At 53.0% G+C, this 20,636-nt stretch overlaps 1 protein-coding gene across 1 annotated transcript in view; it reads right to left on the reverse strand.

The window, feature by feature from the left end:
* Nucleotides 1–1,540: 1,540 nt before the first annotated feature.
* Nucleotides 1,541–20,636, reverse strand: part of KCNB1 (potassium voltage-gated channel subfamily B member 1) — a 111,789-nt gene continuing 92,693 nt past the window's right edge. Inside the window, exon 2 of the mRNA XM_008061946.2 lies at nt 1,541–12,239. Within this exon, the coding sequence (XP_008060137.2) occupies nt 10,230–12,239 (2,010 nt within the window). The 3' untranslated portion in view covers nt 1,541–10,229. The remainder of the gene's footprint in view (nt 12,240–20,636) is intronic.

A 20,636-nucleotide genomic window follows, 5' to 3' on the forward strand; every position in this document is an offset into this window, starting at 1 on the left:
ACTACAGGCACACACTACCACGTCCGGCTAATTTTTTGATTTATTGTAGAGATGAGGTCTCACCAAGCTGCCCAGGTGGGTCTCGAACTCGCGGGCTCAGGCAATCCACTCACCTCAGCCTCCCAAGGCGCGGGATTATAGGTTGAAGCACCGAGCCCGGCTAATCTACACACCACCCAGAGAGTGAACGTAGAACCCAAGGTGTAGTGTTTCAACACTTGTCCGCCTCCCTCCCCCTCCTTAGGGGTCCCAGTGTCCACGGTCCCTCTCTTCATGACTGGCTGCACCCAGTGTTCAGCTCCCACTTATAAGTGAGAACATGCGGCATTTGGTTTTCTGTTCCTGCGTTAATCCACTTAGGAGGGTGAGATCAGCCTCAACTCCGTCTCGGCATGAAATGTCACCAAACTAAAATATGGTCACCAAATCTTTGGTCCTTTTCCCTGAAGAAATAGAATTCCCCTCTGAACGTGAGCTGGGTTCAGTGACTTGCTGCTAACAAACAGAATTTGGTGGAAGCGACGGTGTCCGACTTACAAGACTGGGTGGCAAGAGGCTCTGCGGTGTCTGCCCTCCTCTCCCTCTCTCGGAACTCTCGCTCTGGGGAAGCCGGCTTCCAGGCTGTGAGGATGGTCAAGAGCCCCGTGGAGAGGTCTGCATGGCGAACAGCTGAGGCCTGCCACCAATAGCCACAAGGAACAAAGCTGTCCCGAGCCACCTTGGAAGCTGATCTCCCATCCCAGTCAAGCCAGGGTCTTGATTGCAACCTTATGAGAAATCCCCAGCCACAACCACCCAGCTAAAGGTGCTCCTGAATTCCTGACCCTCAAAAGTAATGGGATAATAAGCTTCGGGTTGTTAATTTGGGGACGATTTGCTACTCAGCAATAGATAATGTACACAGAAATTGATGCCTACTATCAGCCAAAGCAGAGACCACAAAAGGGTTGCCTGGGACTGTGGTTTGTCCATAGATGTGTTTCGTTTGGCCAGTGCAGGGCTAAAAATTTGGAATTCGTTGCTAACACTTAAAAGTTCAGATATTTCCCATAAAAATCCAGATTTCTGACAGCTCTTAAAAAGATCTGGTATTGCTGGGCCTGAACCCCTGCGGGCTAACAACCTGCTGGAGATGAATAGCGTCCACCCCTCTAGACATGGTGTGTGTTCTCCTGTTTGCCACACTCACCACCATTCCCTTATGTCCCTTAGCTAAGTTGCTTTACTCATTTATGTTACCTGCTTAGCACCTGTCGGCATTTGAGCTTATCCTAACATGAGACATTTTGATAAGTGAGGGACACCCAGGCATAGGTGGCATGAGAACCAAATGATCAGAGTTGGGGCTTTGATCCATGAATGCGGCACTGATCGGCAGTGACACGCCAGTTGCATTTTTATGCCCTTCCTCTTCCAGGGGAAGAGAAAAAGGCATTGCTGCCCTTCCAGGTCCCCGGGCTCCCAGATTCAAGCCCCCTTTACAGCCCTTCACACCTCACCTCCCTGTGCCCTCCAGAAAATAAAACAAAAGCCACTAAGCTTGTTTTCTCCAGACCTTTTATTGAACTCTGCAGACTTCTTAAGGGACCATTTGCTTAGAAATTCTTAAACATTTGGACATATTTTACAAGACAGGACAGCAGCTGGAGGTCACACAAGGATCACAATTTCATCTCACCACATGCATAAAAAGACACTGGGATTTTTTGTTGTTTGGTTTCCGTGTGTGTGTGTGCGTGTGTGTGTTTGCACGCATATGCGCAATGCTCGTTTTCACTTTTATAGGAAGGACTAGAGACGTCAACTGACTAGAGATGAACAGGACCCATGAACACGCCCCGAGAAAAGAGCGGATTAGGACATTGGTCATTTATGGCTAATGTGATTGGCTTGGCCCCATCAAGGGTGGGGTGATCATCCTGGCTTTGCTGGCAGTAAAGCCCTACCTCACACCATGCATTCCTGGGAGAGACAGAGTCTGAGCTGATGGTGTCTGGGTGCATGCTATCATGGCAGGCTTGGGGCTCAGGAAGGAGGCCATTGGCTCTCAGGGCTGGAGGACAGGCTGGTTTTCGTCCCAGCCAGACTCCTGCGGCTCAGGGAATGCAATCCAGTTTCCAGATGTCGGCTCCCACATTCCTGCCCCGGCACGTCCCATACCAGGGGAAACCCTGACTTCAGACGCTTGGCTTAGGCCGCTGGAAAACCACTTGGTGGTCTCCCTGTGGGCTATGTGTGAGCCTAACTAGAACATAAGGCCGAGAAATACAAAAGCAGGAGGCCAGGCTGCCCCATGGGGCCCCTGGAAGTGTCTCTGAGAGGGCTGTGGCCCTTCTCAGCCTGGGGCCTGCAAGCTTCAAATTTGGACATCACCTTGGCCCTGGTTGAGTCAAAGAACGGATGGCATGGAGGGACAGTTATGGGCTTCAGTGGGAGACGGCCCCCCATTTCTGCCCCTTCCCAGTTAGGTAGAAACTCACCAACTCCCCTATTCACCCATACATTCACTCCCCAATCACTCACTCAGGTCAATCATTCGCACATCACTCGCTCAGAAGAACACAGGCTGGGTGACCACTATCCGTCAAGGGCATATGTTGGGGATAACCTTGAGTTCTCAGAGAAAATGGGGTTTCCAGCCCTTCCCTTTGGACTGAAGTCAAGATAGATCTAGAGAACAAAGGCACCAGCTGCCCAGCCTGGGGGCTGATGACCGTCCCTGTCCCCACCCCTGAGGGCACACCCAGCACTTAGATGTCTAGCTCCTCTGAGAGGGAGCCCCAAGCCCTGGTGAAGCTCCCAGCGTGAGCCAGGCCGTGGAGAAGTTGGAGTTCTCGGGCATCTTTTTTCCAAATCTGTTCAGTTCAAGGCAGCAGGCAGCAGGGAGTGATCCCTGTATGGCCCTACAGGGACAGACTTGGGAGTTCCCTACATTTGTGTGAACCGTTCTATGATTGCGGCCTTGTGTTAACAGCAACTTGGGCTATTTCTGCAGGGCAGAGCCTCAAGGGGACAGGGGTGGATCTTGGAGACTGGCTTTTGTTTGGTTCTGATTTTGGAGTTGGGCAGCTGCTCCATCTACCCATCTGCATGCACCATCCTGTCCAACTTTGTAAGGAAACCATCTGAGACCACCTGGACTTGGGTTCATGCTGAGGTGGTCGCCCCGCCTCCTCCAAACCCACCATCCCCAAATCTCTGCCGTCAGATGCTTCCCTTGGAGAACGCAGGGTCCGGGCTGACCTGGGAAGAAGGCCACAGGAGAGTGGGAGTCCAGCCTGGAGGCGGCCAAAGTCTTGCTCTGCTGTGGAACCGGGTGGAGGCTGTCTCTCTCCTTTGGTCTTTCTGGATCTACTTCATGGGTGGGGACTTCCCAGGTTCTCGAAAGCGATCTCCTGCTTTGTTTCCCAGAATAAAAAGTCCCTTTGGGATGGTGCCATTTGCTATCACCTGGACAGGTGTTCCCTGGGGGGGGGGGGCAGCTAGTAGGTGACAGATAGTTACGCCTTTTGTATGGAAAGCCTTGTGGGCACAGGGCTGGGTGGAAGGGCAGAAGCACCGTGAGACGGCCAGCCAGGGGCGGGGGACCTCGTGGGTTGCTCCTTGGCTGGTCTGGGGCAGGGTGGCACGAGTCTCAACCTGGTGTGGTGTCTGTTAGGCCACTGGGGATAGGCTGGATGGGGTGGCTGAGAGCATCATTAAAATTTTTCAAGACAGGAAGCCAGGAGGAAGCAGGGAGTCCTATCATCCCCTTGCTTCCTGGTCATCCCCTCCTACAGCTCCAAAGCCTTAAGTTGCATTCCTGCTCATTGTGCTACATGCTTTTGCCTCAGGGGCTTGAGCCTGGGCGAAGAAAGTTCAACCCCCCCCCACACACAAACACACATGCACACACGCACACCAAGAAACGCAGAAGGCAAGTTTCCATCGTTCAACCCCGTCTCCACACCATGGCAGGACCCCTCAGCCACGCCATTTTGTGCACTATCCAGCCTCTCCTTAAACACTTGCGACATAGGGAGCTCAGGACCCTCCAGGGCATGGGGCCGTGGTCCCACAACCCTGCCCATCAGAAGGGCTTCCTTCATATGTACTGAACCTGACCGCCTTGTCCCTCTCATGCAAAAGAAACTCTGAGAGACGTGCCCGCAACCCTCGGCAGCCGGGGGTCTTCCTCTTCAGGGGCGCTGCCCCCCCGCCACCCCATCCTGGCCGGCCTTTAGGAAGTCTTTTCAGACTCTTTGGAGGGAGGAATAGGAGAGTGAGGGTTGGAGGAGAAGAGCCCCTTCCAAATTCAAGCTGGCATTTGGAGACGTTCAGGAGAAATGCCAGGAGACGATTAAAATCAGGGACAATGGATGGAAGCCCCAACTAGATAACCTCTTTCTCGATGGAAACAGCCACAGGCAGGGGTGTCTGCTTATCTGGGCACCAGACCTGGGAAACTCTGGGAGACAATTTTTGTTGTTGTTGCTGCCCTTGTGAACAAGTTAAAAAAAAATCTTGTCTGTTTTATTTGTTTCTGGTTTAAACCAGATTACCAGGAATTTGGGGCAGGGGAACTTTGATAAGAATAATGAATTTGTGTTTGGGTGGGCTTCCCCTTGGGTGACGTCCAGTGGGAAGGCTCACTGCCATCTGGGGGTCCTGGTCTGGCTCAGATCTTTGATTCTGGGCAGAGCCCACAGCCCACAGCCAACAGGGACCCTTGAAACCCCCAGGCAGCAAGGTGGAGATCAGCTGCCCTTTCCTCATCTTCCCACATGAGGTGACGGAGAATCACTTTCTGCTGAAGATCCTGCTTAGCGAGAGACCCTCTGCCCATCCAAGGCTGAAAACCGCCTCGTGAAGTTAATGATTGGGACAGTCCAGAAACTCCCCAAGGCTCGGACAGGTGAAGAGTTCCACTGTCTCTGCCAGTCTCCTGCTCTCCGGAGCTGAGCAGGTGGGATGGGGCCAGAAGAGGAGTGGACAGATTCTGGGGACATCTCCCCTCCGGGCTCAGCCGCAGGGGTGTCTGGCCACTGGTTTTTGGTGAAGCCGTGGAGAGATGGACTGAAATGAAGAACTGGTAAAAAGTTGATGAGATCTGAGCCTAGCATGCCCTTCCAAGCTTCTCAGATCTGACTGACGTCACAGGTCTACAGAGGGCCGGCCCCAGGAACAGCCCAGCCGAGAGGGACTTACATGTGTTCTGATCTCAGAAACACCAGTGAGCAGTATGCTTGCATGAGATGTTTGGATCCAAGATCTCTGGGGACGAGAAAACTCGTCCCTTCAGATCCCGGGAGGGGCGTGGGATGAGAGTGAAGCCAGCCCACACTCCAGCCTGATTTTGAGGGCCATCTGCAGCTCTGCTCCCCCTTGGTTTCGCTCCCGCATTCATGCCCTGAATTCTCAAGAACAATGAATTGGAGAAACGCACAGAATGAATGAGGAAAGAAGTGGCGTTGGCAGACACTAGGCCTAGTGACAGGAGAGACCCACACGAGGAAGTCAGACCCCAGAGTCTTTCCCCGCCCCAAGAAATCAGAATCAGCATGAAGAAAAGGAAACAGCCCAGGAGAGGATGAAAGAACAGGAAAAAGACCAGAAAATATCAGCTACGATAACGACCAACATGAAACTCCTAAGATAGTCATCTGTATTACAAAAGGAGAAATTAGACTCAGTTGCCCTATTATAAATTTGCTAAAAATACATATATATATATATATTTTTATCTGAACAGAAAAATAGACTACTCTGAGATGTACAGACATCCTGCGACGTAGTCGCACATCAGATACTTCTAGAGCCAGAAAAATGGCAACACAAAGTACAGAGGTAACTCTTATTTCTGGGTGTAGCCAGGGTTGGTTTGGGTGGCCCAGGTGGAGTGACGTGAAAGCGTTGGATGCCGTCCTATAAGCGGTGATGGGAGGGAAATGTCAGCTCGGGGCTGGGAGAGTTCCATTGTCCTGCTGGGGTCTCAGGGGAGTCCCCGTCTTCCTCCTGCCCGCTTCATAGCTACAGAAAAAGTCCTTTCCCGAAGGAGCAAGTTCTGGGAGCTTTTGCTGTGTCCTCCTTTGATTCAAAGTTACTGGACTTGAGGCTGAAAAAAAGCCTGGGGTTATGTGACTTGAGACTAGTTGGCAGAGAAATAAGAAAAGGAGAGAGAGAGAGAGAGAGAGAGAGAGAGAGAGAGAGAGACAGACAGACCTGGCTTTTGTGGCCCTTGTCCGTGTGAATTTTAAATATTCCCTCGTCCATGGGCTCGACACTCCAGCCGTGACTAGAGCAAGACAGAAATATACAATAGTTACAAATATCAACAATACATTACAGTTTACAGAAGAGAATACTGTTTTTTTTCTCCTTAGAAACTTGGATCTTATTAGGAGAAAGGGCAGAGACGAGGCTACGGTGACCAAGACACGGTGGAGAAGTTGGGAGTTCATCTGGGAAGGCTTGTATCACCAGCAATTCTCAGGGGTGAGCGGGGCGGGTTGGAAGGAAGTGGCCTGCTCCCGGTTCTGTTGTTTTTCCGTCTTACTTTTCTTCTTCCTTCTCGATCCCCAAATTGTTTTGAGAAAGGGACTTCATGGGAACAAATGTTCTCTCTCTTTTTTTCCTTCCCCTTAAAGTGTGCTTAAGATAGAATTCCTAAAGAAGGCACTGAGAAATCTACTGCACCAAAGTCTTGTTGTTTTCTTTTACCCCAAGATAAAAAGGTGAATGAATGATCTCCTCCAGGGCTTACCCCGCTCTCCCAGCGCTGGTCACAGATTCTCCCTTGTGTGATCGGGACACGGAGCTACCTGGTCCTTAGCCCTTTCTGGCAATGGTGGAAGTCGGAACTCAAGTTCAGCTGGGCTCTCGAAGAGTTTCACGAAATTCGCCACGGCGCCCGGCATCTGTGCACCTCCAGCCCCTCGTTCCCTCGGTGTGGGCTCACTTGTGTCTTCCTGCTCACATGGGTTCAGGGGTGAGTGGGAAATGGAGCCACCGAGTTAAAGCCGCACGTGCCTCCAAACCGCCACGTTTGTCTGCTCTCCCAAGGCTGTCTATTGAGTCAACTTCTCTGTGGAGTCCCTCAGGTAGATTTCCCAGTGCATGTCCACCCAAGTACGCAGGTACAGGTTGGGTGTACGTGTGTTAAAATCTGGGCTTGTTCCTCTTGGGCGGGTGGGGGAGGGGCTGGGAAAACTTTGCAATATTCTATTTTGAATCGCGCACAGAGGAAAAGCCATATTCCCACAATACATACACACACAAATGAAAGAGAAAACCAAAACAGAACAGAACAACCCAAACTCAAACGGAATACTTTCTAAGCATAGTATATGCTGAATTTCAATTATTCTGTTTCTATAAGAACTCTATAGGACTCTGGCTGTGACGCCGGAACAGGTAGGTTCTTAATGATACTTCTGAATTAGGCCTTCAAAAGTGACTCAATAAAATGCTACTTTAAGGTCAGACAAAACACACAGGGAGGGAAGGGCCAGGTCCTACGTGACCACACAAGGCAGAAAGGGCCTTTGGTTACGAGAAGAGCTGCACCAATTGGTTATTAGTTTCAAAAAAAAAAAAAGAAAGAAAGAAAAAGAAAGAAAAATCATTTCCAATCTGGACACGTCTCTCTGCTTTAACCGACAAATGAAATGCCTTGATTTGAAGAAGGGGTGGTAAGTTCCTTCTCGATATATATGGCTATATTTAAACATGTTCACTTTCCTGATATGTAAAATAGACTATATTATTATTATTATCATCATTAATTTTTACAGATAGCATCAGCTCTAAAAATATCTGAATCGGAAATCACAACTGTTTACTTTTATCAAAAAGCATGTGTTTGTTTTCCCTGAATTTTCACATTTGTGCTGATGGTGGACGTTTAATGGTGATGAAAACGGAAGAGACACGTGAGATAGCTGGCGGAGAGCTGTGTCACAGTCATCCCTCAAGAGGCCCCGGGCCCAGACTGTGTGCTTGGCAAAGTACTTCGGAGGTGCCACCGTGTCCTCTCTCTGGTGTGCCCCCTGGCACAGGACGTCTCACGCCCTCCCTGACCCTAAGTTCCTTGGCTTCAGCTGCGCGGACACTCTGGAGATACCTAGGAAGGGTCAAGTTCTCATTTTCTTTGTTAACACAGCAAAGAACAATACTGCACCCTCTTGTGCGGGGGTTCACAGTCCCTGGAGAGGCTGAGAAGTGGTATGAATGGTGTTCGTGTGCAGCACAGACTACGTGTTTTTAAGGGTGGTGGAATGACCCCATGTCATCATACCCTGGCAGGCGGCCCCACCTCACACCACTGGACGGAGGGCGGGCAGACAATTCCATGATCTTGGTGGCCTGACAGGTGGATCATGCCGCTGTACTAACAGGCAGACCAGCACAGATTATATTAAGAAGAGGTGAACCGACACCGCATCTTTGTTCCATCAGGAAGACATATGCCTATTACTGTCTTGAGGATAGCAGACCTACACTCCTGTACTTGGGACATCATCCATCACTGTTATATTAAGGGGACAACATTGTGCCATCGTACTAGAGACAGGCAGACCGATAACATGTCATCTTACTGACAGATGAGCCAACACCATAGCATTGTATGAATCCGTGGTTCAGCCCAATGTCACGGTACTGAGGAATGGCTAACAACACCATGCTGCTAGGTTAAAAGCAGGCAGGACAATGCCAGGTCGTCAAACTAGGACAGAAAGACCAACGCCAAGAAAAACACCGGAACTGCTCGCGATGCACACAGATACTTATTGCTTTTGTCTGTACCGGCTGCATTGATGGCTGCAGGAAGGAGAGTTGAACTTTTAGTACAGACAGTGACACTGAAAACACACCAACGGCTGGTGGACAAGAAAGAGGACAGAGTAAAACACCCAATGTCCAACTGTCACCGCGTCCTTCCGAGATGTGCATGTCTCCTGTACACTTGACGTCGTGAGAGGCCCCACTGGAAGGCCAGGGACTCCTGCTGACCCACGAGGGTCCAGGGGAAGCTTCGAGGGGCAGGGAGGAGCCCACAGGCTGCGACGTGGCCGACATGTTCCCAGCAGAGGATCCCCCACCATGGCCGGAAACAGGCCGGTTGCAACAAGCCAGCTACAGTCCCAACAAGCAGCCCACGGGAACGAGAGCTTGTTTTAAAAGTGCAAGATGTCGACACTGTCCCTGGTAGAACTTATTTTTGAGAAACATAAAGTGCTTTTTATTTTAACTTTTTTTTTTTTAGCTTGAAAACCACAGGAAACAAAAAAGAAATTCTATTATAGCAGGTACTTTCCTTGCCAAGCAGGAAGTATTCAAAGTCTGAACTGGGCATTTCATTTAGGGGTATTTTTTTCCCTTTCATTTTTGCAGGTTAAAAAAAAATCAGATTTTTATACTGTTCTTCAGCAACACACAGTCTCTTGGAATAAACTATTACTTTTGCATATTTGACACTTGCATATCTGTTGAGTCTACACTAGCGATGTACAGAAAGCATTTCCTCCTGTAACCCTAAATCCATGCTCTCTCTGAGCTCACACGGTTGGCCGGGTGCCCACCGTCTGAACCCTTCCCAGATCGCCAGGGGGCAATTAGAATTGAGTACAAGTGGCGCGACTCACCCTGATGGCATCTCAAAACAAAATCTCAGGTTTTACGGAATACTGGTCCATGAAGACAACCGAGGAAGAGTTTCGCGCTGGAATCGTGGCTTATGGCGCGGAGACGCCCCCATGACACAAGCAATCCCTGCAGCCTCCCAGCAGTGGGATCCGTCCAGGAGGCAATGGACCGGTGTTCCTAGGGGTGGCCGGGCAGCACCCAGTACCACGTGAGTCCAAATGCCCTTTCACCACCAGCCACGTGCTCCAGCATCCTTCTGAGGCCCGGAAACGCCGTCCTCAGAGGCTGGGATGGAAAGCCCTAGGGAGGAACGGGGAGGAGGTGGCCACGGCTATGTCTGGAACGGTGGCGGCGGCTGTGAGTTCTGCTCATGCCATCTCCCCAAGAGGGAGGTCGAGTCGTCACGAGGAAGTGCTGTGCCCCGCGGCTTGGCCAACTCCATGGCTCCCAGGGTCTCAGGGAGCTTGCTCAGGAGTCTGATTCCCCCCGGGGGCCGCTGCAGGGCCTTTCTCTTTCGGAGTTCATGCAGAAGAGCTCTGTGGCAGGTTGGCCGAACAGCCCCACTCTTTGACCTCTCCCAAAAGTCCCCTCCACGGCGGGGCAGTTCAGATGCTCTGATCCCGGGCGCTCCCGTGGGCGCCTCCCCCCGGCAGCACGCGGACGTCGGGGGCGATGTGGTTCTCAAGTCTGCACTTTTCCTGCCCACTGGGACCTTTTCCAGTCAATGCTTCCGCGGAGTAAATGCAGTTCTGCCGTAGGAACTTAGGGGAGGCGGGCAAGGGGGAGCTTTCGAAGTGGTTCTTCTCCGATCTCGTCCCAACACTGAACTTGGGGCTAGTGCTCCCAGGGAGGCTTTTGGGAGGGCTGGAGTCCACGCTGTAAAGCAGCTGCCCCTCGTCGTCTGTGTCCGCGTCAATGTACTGGTGGATGCCCGCCTCGAAATTGAACGCTATTGCTGTGTGTTTCTCGGGTGACCGGGAGGGGGTCCTCGCACTGGCTGTGGTGTAGATGGAGGACTCCGGGCTGCGCACGGCCCTGTCCAAGAGCGCAGCACACTCCAGTCCGGCGACGGCAGCCGCGGCGCCCCCCCGGTTCCTCAGAGGGTCATGGTATACCCCCAGGACGGGGAGCAGGGGGCTGGGCTCACCCTCCAAGAAGTTGACTTTAAGTGCTCGGAGCTTCAAGGGGTTGTTGGTCTTCATGGAACTCTTGGGGCTCTCGATGAAGAAGCCAGACGGATGGCTGGCACCAGGGGCGGGGTTGGCCTCCACGAGTCTGCCGCCACTGGCGCCCAGAGCTCCCCGCCAGCCCGTCTCGGGGGCCGCGCTGCCCCCCGCCTTGCTGGGGAGGGATGTCAGAGGGCTGTGGGAGAATCGGGTGGCTTCGGGGAAGTCTGTGGCACAGCTGATGAAGCTATCGATGCTCGACATACTGCGCATGTCAATGACCGCCTCTGTGCGCGTGGGCAGAGGGGCCACGGGGCTGGGGATGCTGTCCATCTCAAGTTCTTCCTTTGGCTTGCTCTGTGCGGCTGACTCCTTGGTGTTGAGGATGGGCTGGGATTGGGTCTTGGCCATCTTGTTGTACATGTCTTCCAACTGCTGCACGTTCAGGTGCTGAGGACTAGAAGACGATCTGGCCTTCTCAGGGGACCCCTGCTCCTTAGTTTCAAAGGACTTGCTTGAGCTGGTTTCGGACAGTGTCCTCTTCGTCCACTTCCATTTGTTGGGAGACAAGTGGTTATCCTGGACCTTGTCCTTCTTACCCAAGCTCTCCCCGTTTTTCTCGACCACGATGTCCATCATCTCGATGCTCCGGGCGAAGGCGTCCTTCATGTTCATGGACACGATGCTGCCGTTCCTCTTGGCCCTCTCCAGGGCCTCTCTCCGCTTGATGGCTTTCTCCTGCCTCTTCTGCTCCTTGTAGAACTCGGAGAAGTTGTTGACGATGATGGGGATGGGGAGCGCGATCACCAGGACGCCCGCGATGCAGCAGAGGCCGCCCACGATCTTCCCCAGGAGGGTCTTGGGGTAGATGTCCCCGTACCCCACGGTGGTCATGGTGATGGTGGCCCACCAGAAGGAGGCCGGGATGCTTTTGAACTTGGTGTCGTCCTCGTCCTTCTCGGCAAAGAAGACGAGGCTGGAGAAGATCATGATGCCCATGGCCAGGAAGAGGATGAGCAGGCCCAGCTCGTTGTAGCTCCGCCGCAGGGTGAAGCCCAGGGACTGGAGGCCGGTGGAGTGGCGGGCCAGCTTGAGGATGCGGAGGATGCGCATGATGCGGAAGATCTGGACCACGCGGCGCACGTTCTGGAACTGCAGCACGCTCTTGTTGGACTCGGTGAGGAAGATGGTGACGTAGTACGGCAGGATGGCCAGCAGGTCGATGGCGTTGAGCGGGCCCTTGAAGAACTTCCACTTCTTGGGCGAGGAGAGGAAGCGCAGCAGGTACTCCATGGTGAACCACGCGATGCACACGGCCTCCACGTGGGCCAGCTGGGGGTTGTCTGTGGTCTGGCCGAACTCGTCCAGGCTCTGCAGCTCGGGCAGCGTGTTGAGGGACAGGGCGATGGTGGACAGGACGATGAACATGATGGAGATGATGGCCAGGATCTGTGAGGAGAAGAGAGCGGGCTTAGTCACTGGCCTCCGGCGGGGCGGCCATCACGGCGCCCGGGTCTGCGGGGCGGCCCTCAACGCTCAGAGCACCTTCACGGAGTGACTGACGGAGCTAAAAGATGGCTTATTCAAATCTTACTGCTCAGAGGTGGAAACTGAGGTGCAGGGAAACGAAATTATTGAAAGCTGATCGGCAAACCCAGGTGTCAGCACGTCTTTTCTATAAAGGGCCACAGAGTCACCATTTGAGTCTTTGGGGCAGAGGTGGTCAGCGTCTCCTTCTGTTGCCCAGGCTGGAGTGCAGTGGCACAATCGAATGGCTCACTGCAGCCTTGACCTTCTGGGCTCAGGCGATCCTTCCGCCTCAGCCTCCTGAGTAGCTGGGACTATAGGTGTGCACTACCATGCCTGGCTAGTTTTTTTTATTTTGGGGAAGAGACGAGGTCTTGCTATTTTGCCCAGACTGGTCTTGAACTCCTGGGCTCAAGCAATCCTCCTGCCTTGGCCTCTCAAAGTGCTGGGATTGTAGGAGTGAGCCGCTGTGCCTGGCCAATTTGAGGCTTTGAAGCCCAGGCATTGTCTGTTGCAGCCACTCGAATCTCCAGCTGTAGCATGTACGCAACTTTGGATAGCACAAAAATGGATGGGCATAGCTGTGTTTCAATAAAACTTTGCTTACAAAAACAGGCCGCCAACTGAATTTGACCTGTGGGCTGTGGTTTGCTGACTTTCTGATCCAGACCAGTGGCTCAGAACTGTTATGGGGTGGGCGCTGCTGTCACAGCAATGATATCATGATCTCAACAATACCTACCCTTTCCTGAGTGTTCTCCGTGTACTAGGCACGTCATCATTCTTACATTCTTACAATGGCTCACATCATTCTTACAATAACCCCTTCAGTATTATTAACTCCATTGAACAAATGAGGAAACTTGGGCTTCCCCAGCTAGTAAGTGGAAGATCCAAAATTTTAACCCAGGTCTGTCTGACCCCAGAGCATGAGCTCTTAAGGCTGCATTAAAAATCAGATGAAAGTTAAGGACTCTTGCTAGAAAATACCCCAACACACGAGATCTTGCAGGTAATTTCCAGGGAGTCACAGGCATCCTGTCCCCATGCTAACCTCTGATTGGAACTATGAACTTGTGGAGGGTAAGGACCTTGGTTTAGCCACCCCTGAGTCCCCTAGTCAAGAAGAGGACTTGACCCAGAGAAAGGGCTCAATGGCTATTTGTTGAAATTAAAAATTGAGGTTGATCTGCTGAAAAGCAAGTCGACATAATACACTGCTCTGAGGGTCTTTCTTCAAAAACACAAATCCAGTCACATGACACTCAGCTTGACAAAGCTCCAGGACCCGCAGGACAAAACCGAAACTCCTTCACCTGTCTACTGGGCTTCCTACATCTTCCTTCTGCAGACTGGCTCTTTCTCTTTCCCTGCCCTGGTGGAAGTGGGGTCCTGGTCACCATACTTGTATCATTGGACCTTGGCTGCCGCTGATTGGACCAGGGCTGGACAGAAAATCCAAGCTGAGTCCATCTGTACATTGGGCTCCATCAGCCTGGTTAAAAAATGGAGCTGAGGGATCCAGAGAGAGTGGGTTATGGGAGAGTGAACTCCTGAATAAAATGGCCACAATAAACCCAAGCCACAGGCAAGTGTCTCCCAAGTCAAGGGGACAGAGATGACACAAAAACACCAAAGAAAGCTAAACCTTCAAGAGGAGCCAGAGCAGGAAGGGAAGAAGCAGAGGGAAGGAGTGGGTGGCCCCGGGAAGATTGGAACGGGATGCAGAGGGCAGCCCTTAGGAGCTCGGGCTCTGGTGTCAGCTTGTTTCAGGTTCAAACCCCAGCTCTACCATTTCCTTACTTCAAGCAAGTTATTTAACACCTCTAAGCCTCAGTTTCTCACCTGCAAAATGGGATGATAACAGTATTTCAGAGAGCTGCTCTGAAGATGAAATGTGCTAATGCAGGCCAAGTACTGAGGATGGCATCCAGCAGCACACAGCGAATGTCTAATCGGTGCCAGCGCCATACCACTGGGGAAATCTCTTAGCCCACACCTCCCCGTCAGCCCACACCACCAAGCCTCGGGTGGCCAGGCTGGTCTTTGCTTCTGGCCCTTGTTCTGAGACTCTCCGCTGTGTCCTATAAGAAAGCCCAGTTGCTGCGTGGGCGGGTGGGGAGCTCTCTGCTCCTGCTGTAAACCCCCCATAAGGACACACGGTGATCAAGTCCCTCTCATTTTGACTCTGACCCCTCTCTCTGGCCTCTCCTGCCACGGGTTCCCAAACTTCACACTTTTCTAGCCACGTGCTATTGTTGGTCAATCCTGCATGTCCGAGCCTTGTGTCCTCTGTCCAACGAACTCTAATTCATCATGTATGGATTTATTCATCTTTGACTCAGGGTCTTACTCTTGTAGCCCAAGCTGGAGTGCAGTGGCACAATCCTGGCTTACCACCAACCTCGACTTCCTGGGCTGAGGTGACCCTTCTGCCTAAGTCTCCTGAGTAGCTGGGACTACAGGCGTGCACCACCACACTCGGCTGATTTTAGATTTATTGTAGAAGTGAGGTCTTGCCAAGTTGCCCGAGCTGGTCTCGAACCTGTGGGCTCAGGCAATCCACTGGGATTACAGGCTGAGCCACCGAGCCCGGCTCACTCGGTTAATTTTTTTGATAGAGATGAGGTCTTGCTCTGTTGCCCAGGGTGGTATCGAACTCCTGGGCTCAAGTGATCCTCCCGCCTCGAGTTTCCTTGTTTGACACTTAGAAGTCTGGTTGTTACGGCTGGGGAGAGGGGTGCTCCTGGCATCGAGTGGGTGGAGGTCAGGGATGCTATAAATGTCTTACCGTGCACAGGACGGCCCCTACAGCAAAGAATTATCCAGCCCCAAATGTACCGAGGCTGAGACACCCCACGATATGCCACCAGTCGCCCCTCACCAGCTGGGGGACAGAGTGCGTCAGATCTTACAGGGCAGACAGTAGGCTGAGCCCGGGGGGGGGGCACGGGGGCTGCTCCTGACTCTCGACTGCAGGCCAGAGGGTGCCTGCAGGAGCCGGGCAGGTTCCTGGGGAGTCTGTCCCTTTAAGAGCTGGGAGGTCCTGCTTCCCCCGAGGCTGGCAGGGGAAGCCTGCTCCAGTTTCTAACCCCCAGACGCTCCAGGCGAGGCCCCATAACTGATGTTCTGCTGACAGACAGACACATGAATTATGCACCCAGCTATTGTGCAGTCCTTGTGGCCTGTTATTCTATGGCGGGAATCCCCTTTGTACCTGAGAACGTGTCCTCCCTCCCCTCTCCCCTCAGCCCAGGATGCCTAGGGGAGGAGAAAAGGAGGGTCTTGGGTTGGGTGAGGAGTGTCATCAGGGCCCCCTCTCTGTGCACACACACATCGAATAGCATGTACCCTAATGCAGGGTTGGTGGGGGGAATCTCTGCCCCCACCTACAAGACCCACGGAAGCCCTCGGGTCAGGGCCACACTTCCCACCCGGGAAACTTCCTGACCAGAGTTCAACCCTCTGCGCCTCAGTTTCCCCATCTGCAAGATGGGGGTCACTGCAACACTGCAATGAGAATTCAGAGTTCGCAAGGCCCTTGGCTCGCGGCAGAGCAGCTCTTAACTTTCATTGTTTTTATGACTCCGTGGATTTACATTTATTTATAAGCTGGCCTCGGACTTGGGTTTGAGTCCTGTGGTCACTGCTCTGCAGCTGTGCAGCCTCGGACAAGTCACCTCCATGTCCATTTCTCTAAAATGGGGATGGTAATAATTGGGCACTGGCCATGGAACGGCCACTTAATATACATCATGACAAAATCGTTAGTTGGTGACACACTGTCTGCCCCCAGTCCCCCACCCCTGGACTGGTTGCTTCTGGAAGGCCAGGGCTAGGTCTGTGGACCCCGGGGACTGGCTGGGGGAGCAGACATCCTCGGAACAGCATTTGAACTCAGGTGGACAGTGTTGATAAGGCCTCTGGGATGGATTCCAGGAGTAGGGACCCGCCACCATCTGCAGTTCCCCGGCCCCAGCTCAGGCCCTGACAGGGCCGCTGCTTTTCTGGGATCTGAGCCCAGCTGGGTTTGGGCAGAACTCCAGGAACCCAAGGAGCAGAGGCAGGAGCCAGCACAGGGGCCGAGAGGCTGTCCGCAAATTCCCTGTGAGGAGGCTGTGGTTCATGGAGCCCACCTGTCTGGACCGAGCCCACCTGTCTGGAGGGGCTTTGGCTCTCCGGGAGAGGAGACGGGTAGAGGGGAATCCCCAGGGTGGAGTCAGGAGAGCTGGAGCCTGGCCCTCCTCATCCAAATCATGGGCTCTCTCGTGGGCGATCACAGGGGACCCCATAGACTGGATCGTGGCCTCTGCACACATCCCTGCTCTCCCAGGAATGTGGGCAAGGCATGGGACGTCCATGCAGAAAAGTGCTCGAGGTCCTCTCTGGAATGGTGGGAAGACTCAAGGAGGGACAGGAGCGACTCCCTCGCATCACAAAGACCATGGCGGTCAAGGCTGTGGGGCGCCGCTTGGGCTTTGGCAAGCCGGGAGCAGCACCTGTGTCTGGGGCTTGCAAACCACTCCTCACGCGTGGGTGTCCATCACCGTCAAGAAACGCAAACGGCCCCTGCGCCCGTCCGCTGATGACTGCATCAACAAAGCGCGGTCATCCATACAATGGAATATTCTCCGTCCATAAAACATGACGCCACATGAATGCATGGAGACAGGAAGCTAAGTGAAAGAAGGCAGATGCTAAAAGCCACGCATTATAGGGTTCCGTTTGTATGAAATGTCCAGATAAGCCAAATCTGCGGAGACAGAAAGTAGATAACTGGTTTCCAGGGCAGGGACAGGGATTAATAGTTAATGGGCGTGAGGGATCCCAGTGGGATGAAAATGCTCTAAAACTGATTCAGGGTGATGGTTGCACAACTTGGTAAAATGTACTAAAAAGCATCCAGTCGCAGCTGGAGACGCATGCATTATGGATATGTAAAATACGCCTCAATCAAGTTATAGAGGAAGTTGCTTTGCTGTCCAGTGACAGCTGTGGCTTTCAGTCCCCACAACCATGCTGACAGGCCGCAGGAATCCCAGCAAGCCACAGTCCTGCTGTAAACCCTGCATGGCCCCTAGGTTCTCCTAGGGGGAGAACCTAGTGCTGATTCCTTTGCATTTAAGGGACATGTGTTTATTGAGCATTTACTAAGTGGTGTGCTGATTGCTGGGAATGCAATATGAATAAGAATTGGTTATTATTTTCATGTAATACATTTTTTCATCCTTTAACTTTCAAACTATTTATGTCTTTAAATCTAACCTGGGACTCTTGTAGACAGCATACAGTTGGATTATGTTTTTTTATTATTCAATAAGCCAATTTCTGTCTGGATTGGAGGTTTTAATACACCTACATTTAAGACAATTAGATAAGTAAAACTTACTTCTGCCAAAAAAAAAGAGATAATTTCCCTGGCTCCACCGAGCTAGTAGGGGAGGCAGACAAGAAACAAACAAACATAAACCAGAAAAAGAGCATGGTGATGTCATAGGGTGTCATGTGCTGTGTGTTATTGGAAAAAACAAACCAGGGGGATTGGTAGGAAAGTCCAGAGGTTGGGTGGTCAGGGCAGGCTGTCTTAGAAGGTGCCTGGTTGCTGAACTTTAGATGAGAAGGAGCAGGGGACAATCTGATGCTCCAGGCAGAAGGCACAGCATGCAAAAGGCCCTTAGGTCCAATGAGCTTGGCGTATCAGGCAATAGAGAGAAGCTCAGTGGGGCTGGGGCTGCAGGAGCAAAGAGGAGAGTGGGAAGAGACACGGTCCAAAAGGCAAGAGGGCCCGGCAAGGCACAACAGAGGTATCTGGATTTTATATTAAGACCACTTTTCGGCCAGGTGCGGTGGCTCATGCCTCTAACCCCAGCCTTTTGGGAGGCCAAGGTGGGGGGATTGCTTGAGCCCGGGAGTTTGAGACCAGCCTGGGTAACACGACGAGACCTCATCTCTATGAAAAATGAAAAAAACCAAAAACTAGTTGGGTGTATGTGCCTGTAATCCCGGCTACTCAAGAGGCTGAGGTGGAAGGACATCTGAGCCCAGGAGGTTGAGGCTGCAGTGAGCTGTGGGGTGCCACTGCCCTCCAGCCTGGATGACAGAGGGAGACCCCGCCTTAACAAACAAAAAACGAAAAAAGAAAAACCCCACCTTTCCTTTCAGCCCAGACCAGCTTTCCTGTTTCCCGCTGCATATCCACACTAGATCCTGGGGAAACCCCACACATTCCCAAGCTGCCCCACGATGGATAGCCACACCTCCGGACCCTTGCCCAGGCTGTTCCCTCTGCCTGGAGGGCCCTTCCTAGTACCTCCAACCCAGGTCTCCTGGCTCCCCTACCCATCTGGGGCCCGGCCGAGGGACCACTTGCTCTGTGAAGCCTCCAGCTCCCACAGCCCCGAGCTCCACCCATCCCAGCGCTGGTGTCCCTGGGCTGAAATCGTTTTTTCCTCTCTGACACTTTTCTCCTCAAGTGTCAGCTTCCTGAGGGCCCCGGCTGGGTCTGCTGTGTCCCCAGCCCCCGAAACAGTGCCTGGCACAGAGGGGGTCCTCCCTGTGCAGTCGATGAACAGGCAGATACATGAAATGGAGGCTCAGAGAACCAGAGACGTTTCCAGAGTCTTGCACAGTACAAGCGGCGGACCTGGGCCTCGATCCCCCGGCTGCGGGTTTTCCCAGGCGTTTTCAAGGACGTGAGGCGGAGGCTTCCGGACCAGCAACCCTCTCCCTCCTTTTATGGTGCTTCCGCTTCCCCTAGCTTTAAGGGGGGATTACAGCTGGGGAGTTTTAATTAGAAGGGTCACTGGTGCAGATCCGATTAAGGGGATTGGGAGCAGGCTGATGGTTTTGCAGCCTGCCCCTCTAGGCAGGGGCCGCCGGCCGGGGTTGGGGAGACACTGGAGTCCGGGGCCTGCAGGGGGCACTCGTGGGCACGGAAGGACCAGGATCCAGGGAGCTCATGCTCGGACAGCCCAGGCTGAAGAGAGGCGCCTCCACCGTGGCAAGAAAATGGTCAGAAAGGTGGAAAGGGGGGGCCGAGCTCCTGCAGGGCTGCAGGAGCTCGTATAACCCAGAGGACTCGCTGCTGAGACATCTTTTTTTAATGTGGTTGCCCAAGTTCCGTAATTGGGAAGTTTCCCATAAAAACCCAGATTTTCAGGTTCTCTTGGAAAATCAGATGCTCAGCCTGCATCTCCCATGGCGACCACTGGCCGGGGCTGAGGAGCAGCCACCCCGGGGCAGGGCATGGGCGCTCCAGGATTTGGCTCGGTCAGGATGGTAAGGGAAGGCTTCCCTGAGGAGGTGATGCTTGAACTAGGAGGGAGGAGGAGGCAACCAGGCAGAGTGGAGGGAAGAGCATTCGGGGCTCTGCCACAGGCCCCCTCTCCTTGAGGGATCTGTCAGGTCCCTGCCAACAGCCAACCCACTGCCAGGTCTGATCAAGTCCAGCGCACAAACATCTCTGGATCAGTTCCGTCTCTCCACCTGGACACGCCCCACCATGCCCCAGGCCACCATCAACTCCCGGCAGGACCTCCGCAGACGAGCTTCCTTCTGGTCTCCCCAAAGCCACACCGGCCCCCGGCGGCACAGACCGCTGGATGCCCCGGGTGTCACTGTTCTGCCTTCCATCATCACAGAGTTTTAGTGGGACACAGGGCTGCCCAGGATAAGGACTACATTTCCCAGCTTCCCCTGAAGTTAGGCCTGGGCATGTGGTTATGGCTGGCCAATGCAGAAATAATGCAAGCCCTGCCCCCTTTTCCTCCACCTTGCTGGCTGGGAGGCAGATGTGATGGCAGAGCTGGAGCAGCCATCTTGGGTCTGAGATGGAAGCTAATCCCAGCCCTAGGCGGCCCGTTGCAGAAACATTTTGCCGGCTCCTGGCCTACCTCATAACACCCACCTCATTTAAGATGCCATATTTTGGGGTCTCAGGGTTACAGCCGCTTAGTCTACATCCCATCTGACTCGCCAGCCTTGTCTTGTTCCCTGCTTCTCTCTGCCTGGTTACCTCCTCCTTCCTAGCTCAAGCATCACCTCCTCAGGGATGCCTTCCCTGACCTTCCTGGCCAAGTCAAATCCTGGACCACCATGTCCTTCCTTTCATGACATTACAGCAATCTTGCAATAAAGGCCAAGACTGCAGGCAACGTGGGCTTCCGGTTTTTCCCAGTCTTGAATCCTCAGAGCACACAGTAGGGTGCTCAATAAATGTTTATGGAACAAAGGCTCTCATTTCATCCCGGTAACAATCCTACGGGCTGTGCTGTGCCTTCCCCCATTTTGTAATTGGGGAAACTGAGGCTTAGAGAACAA

Source organism: Carlito syrichta, unplaced genomic scaffold (genome assembly GCF_000164805.1).
Source record: "Carlito syrichta isolate Samal-C Ts95f unplaced genomic scaffold, Tarsius_syrichta-2.0.1 Scaffold305642, whole genome shotgun sequence".
In the NCBI taxonomy this organism is placed as follows: domain Eukaryota; kingdom Metazoa; phylum Chordata; class Mammalia; order Primates; family Tarsiidae; genus Carlito; species Carlito syrichta.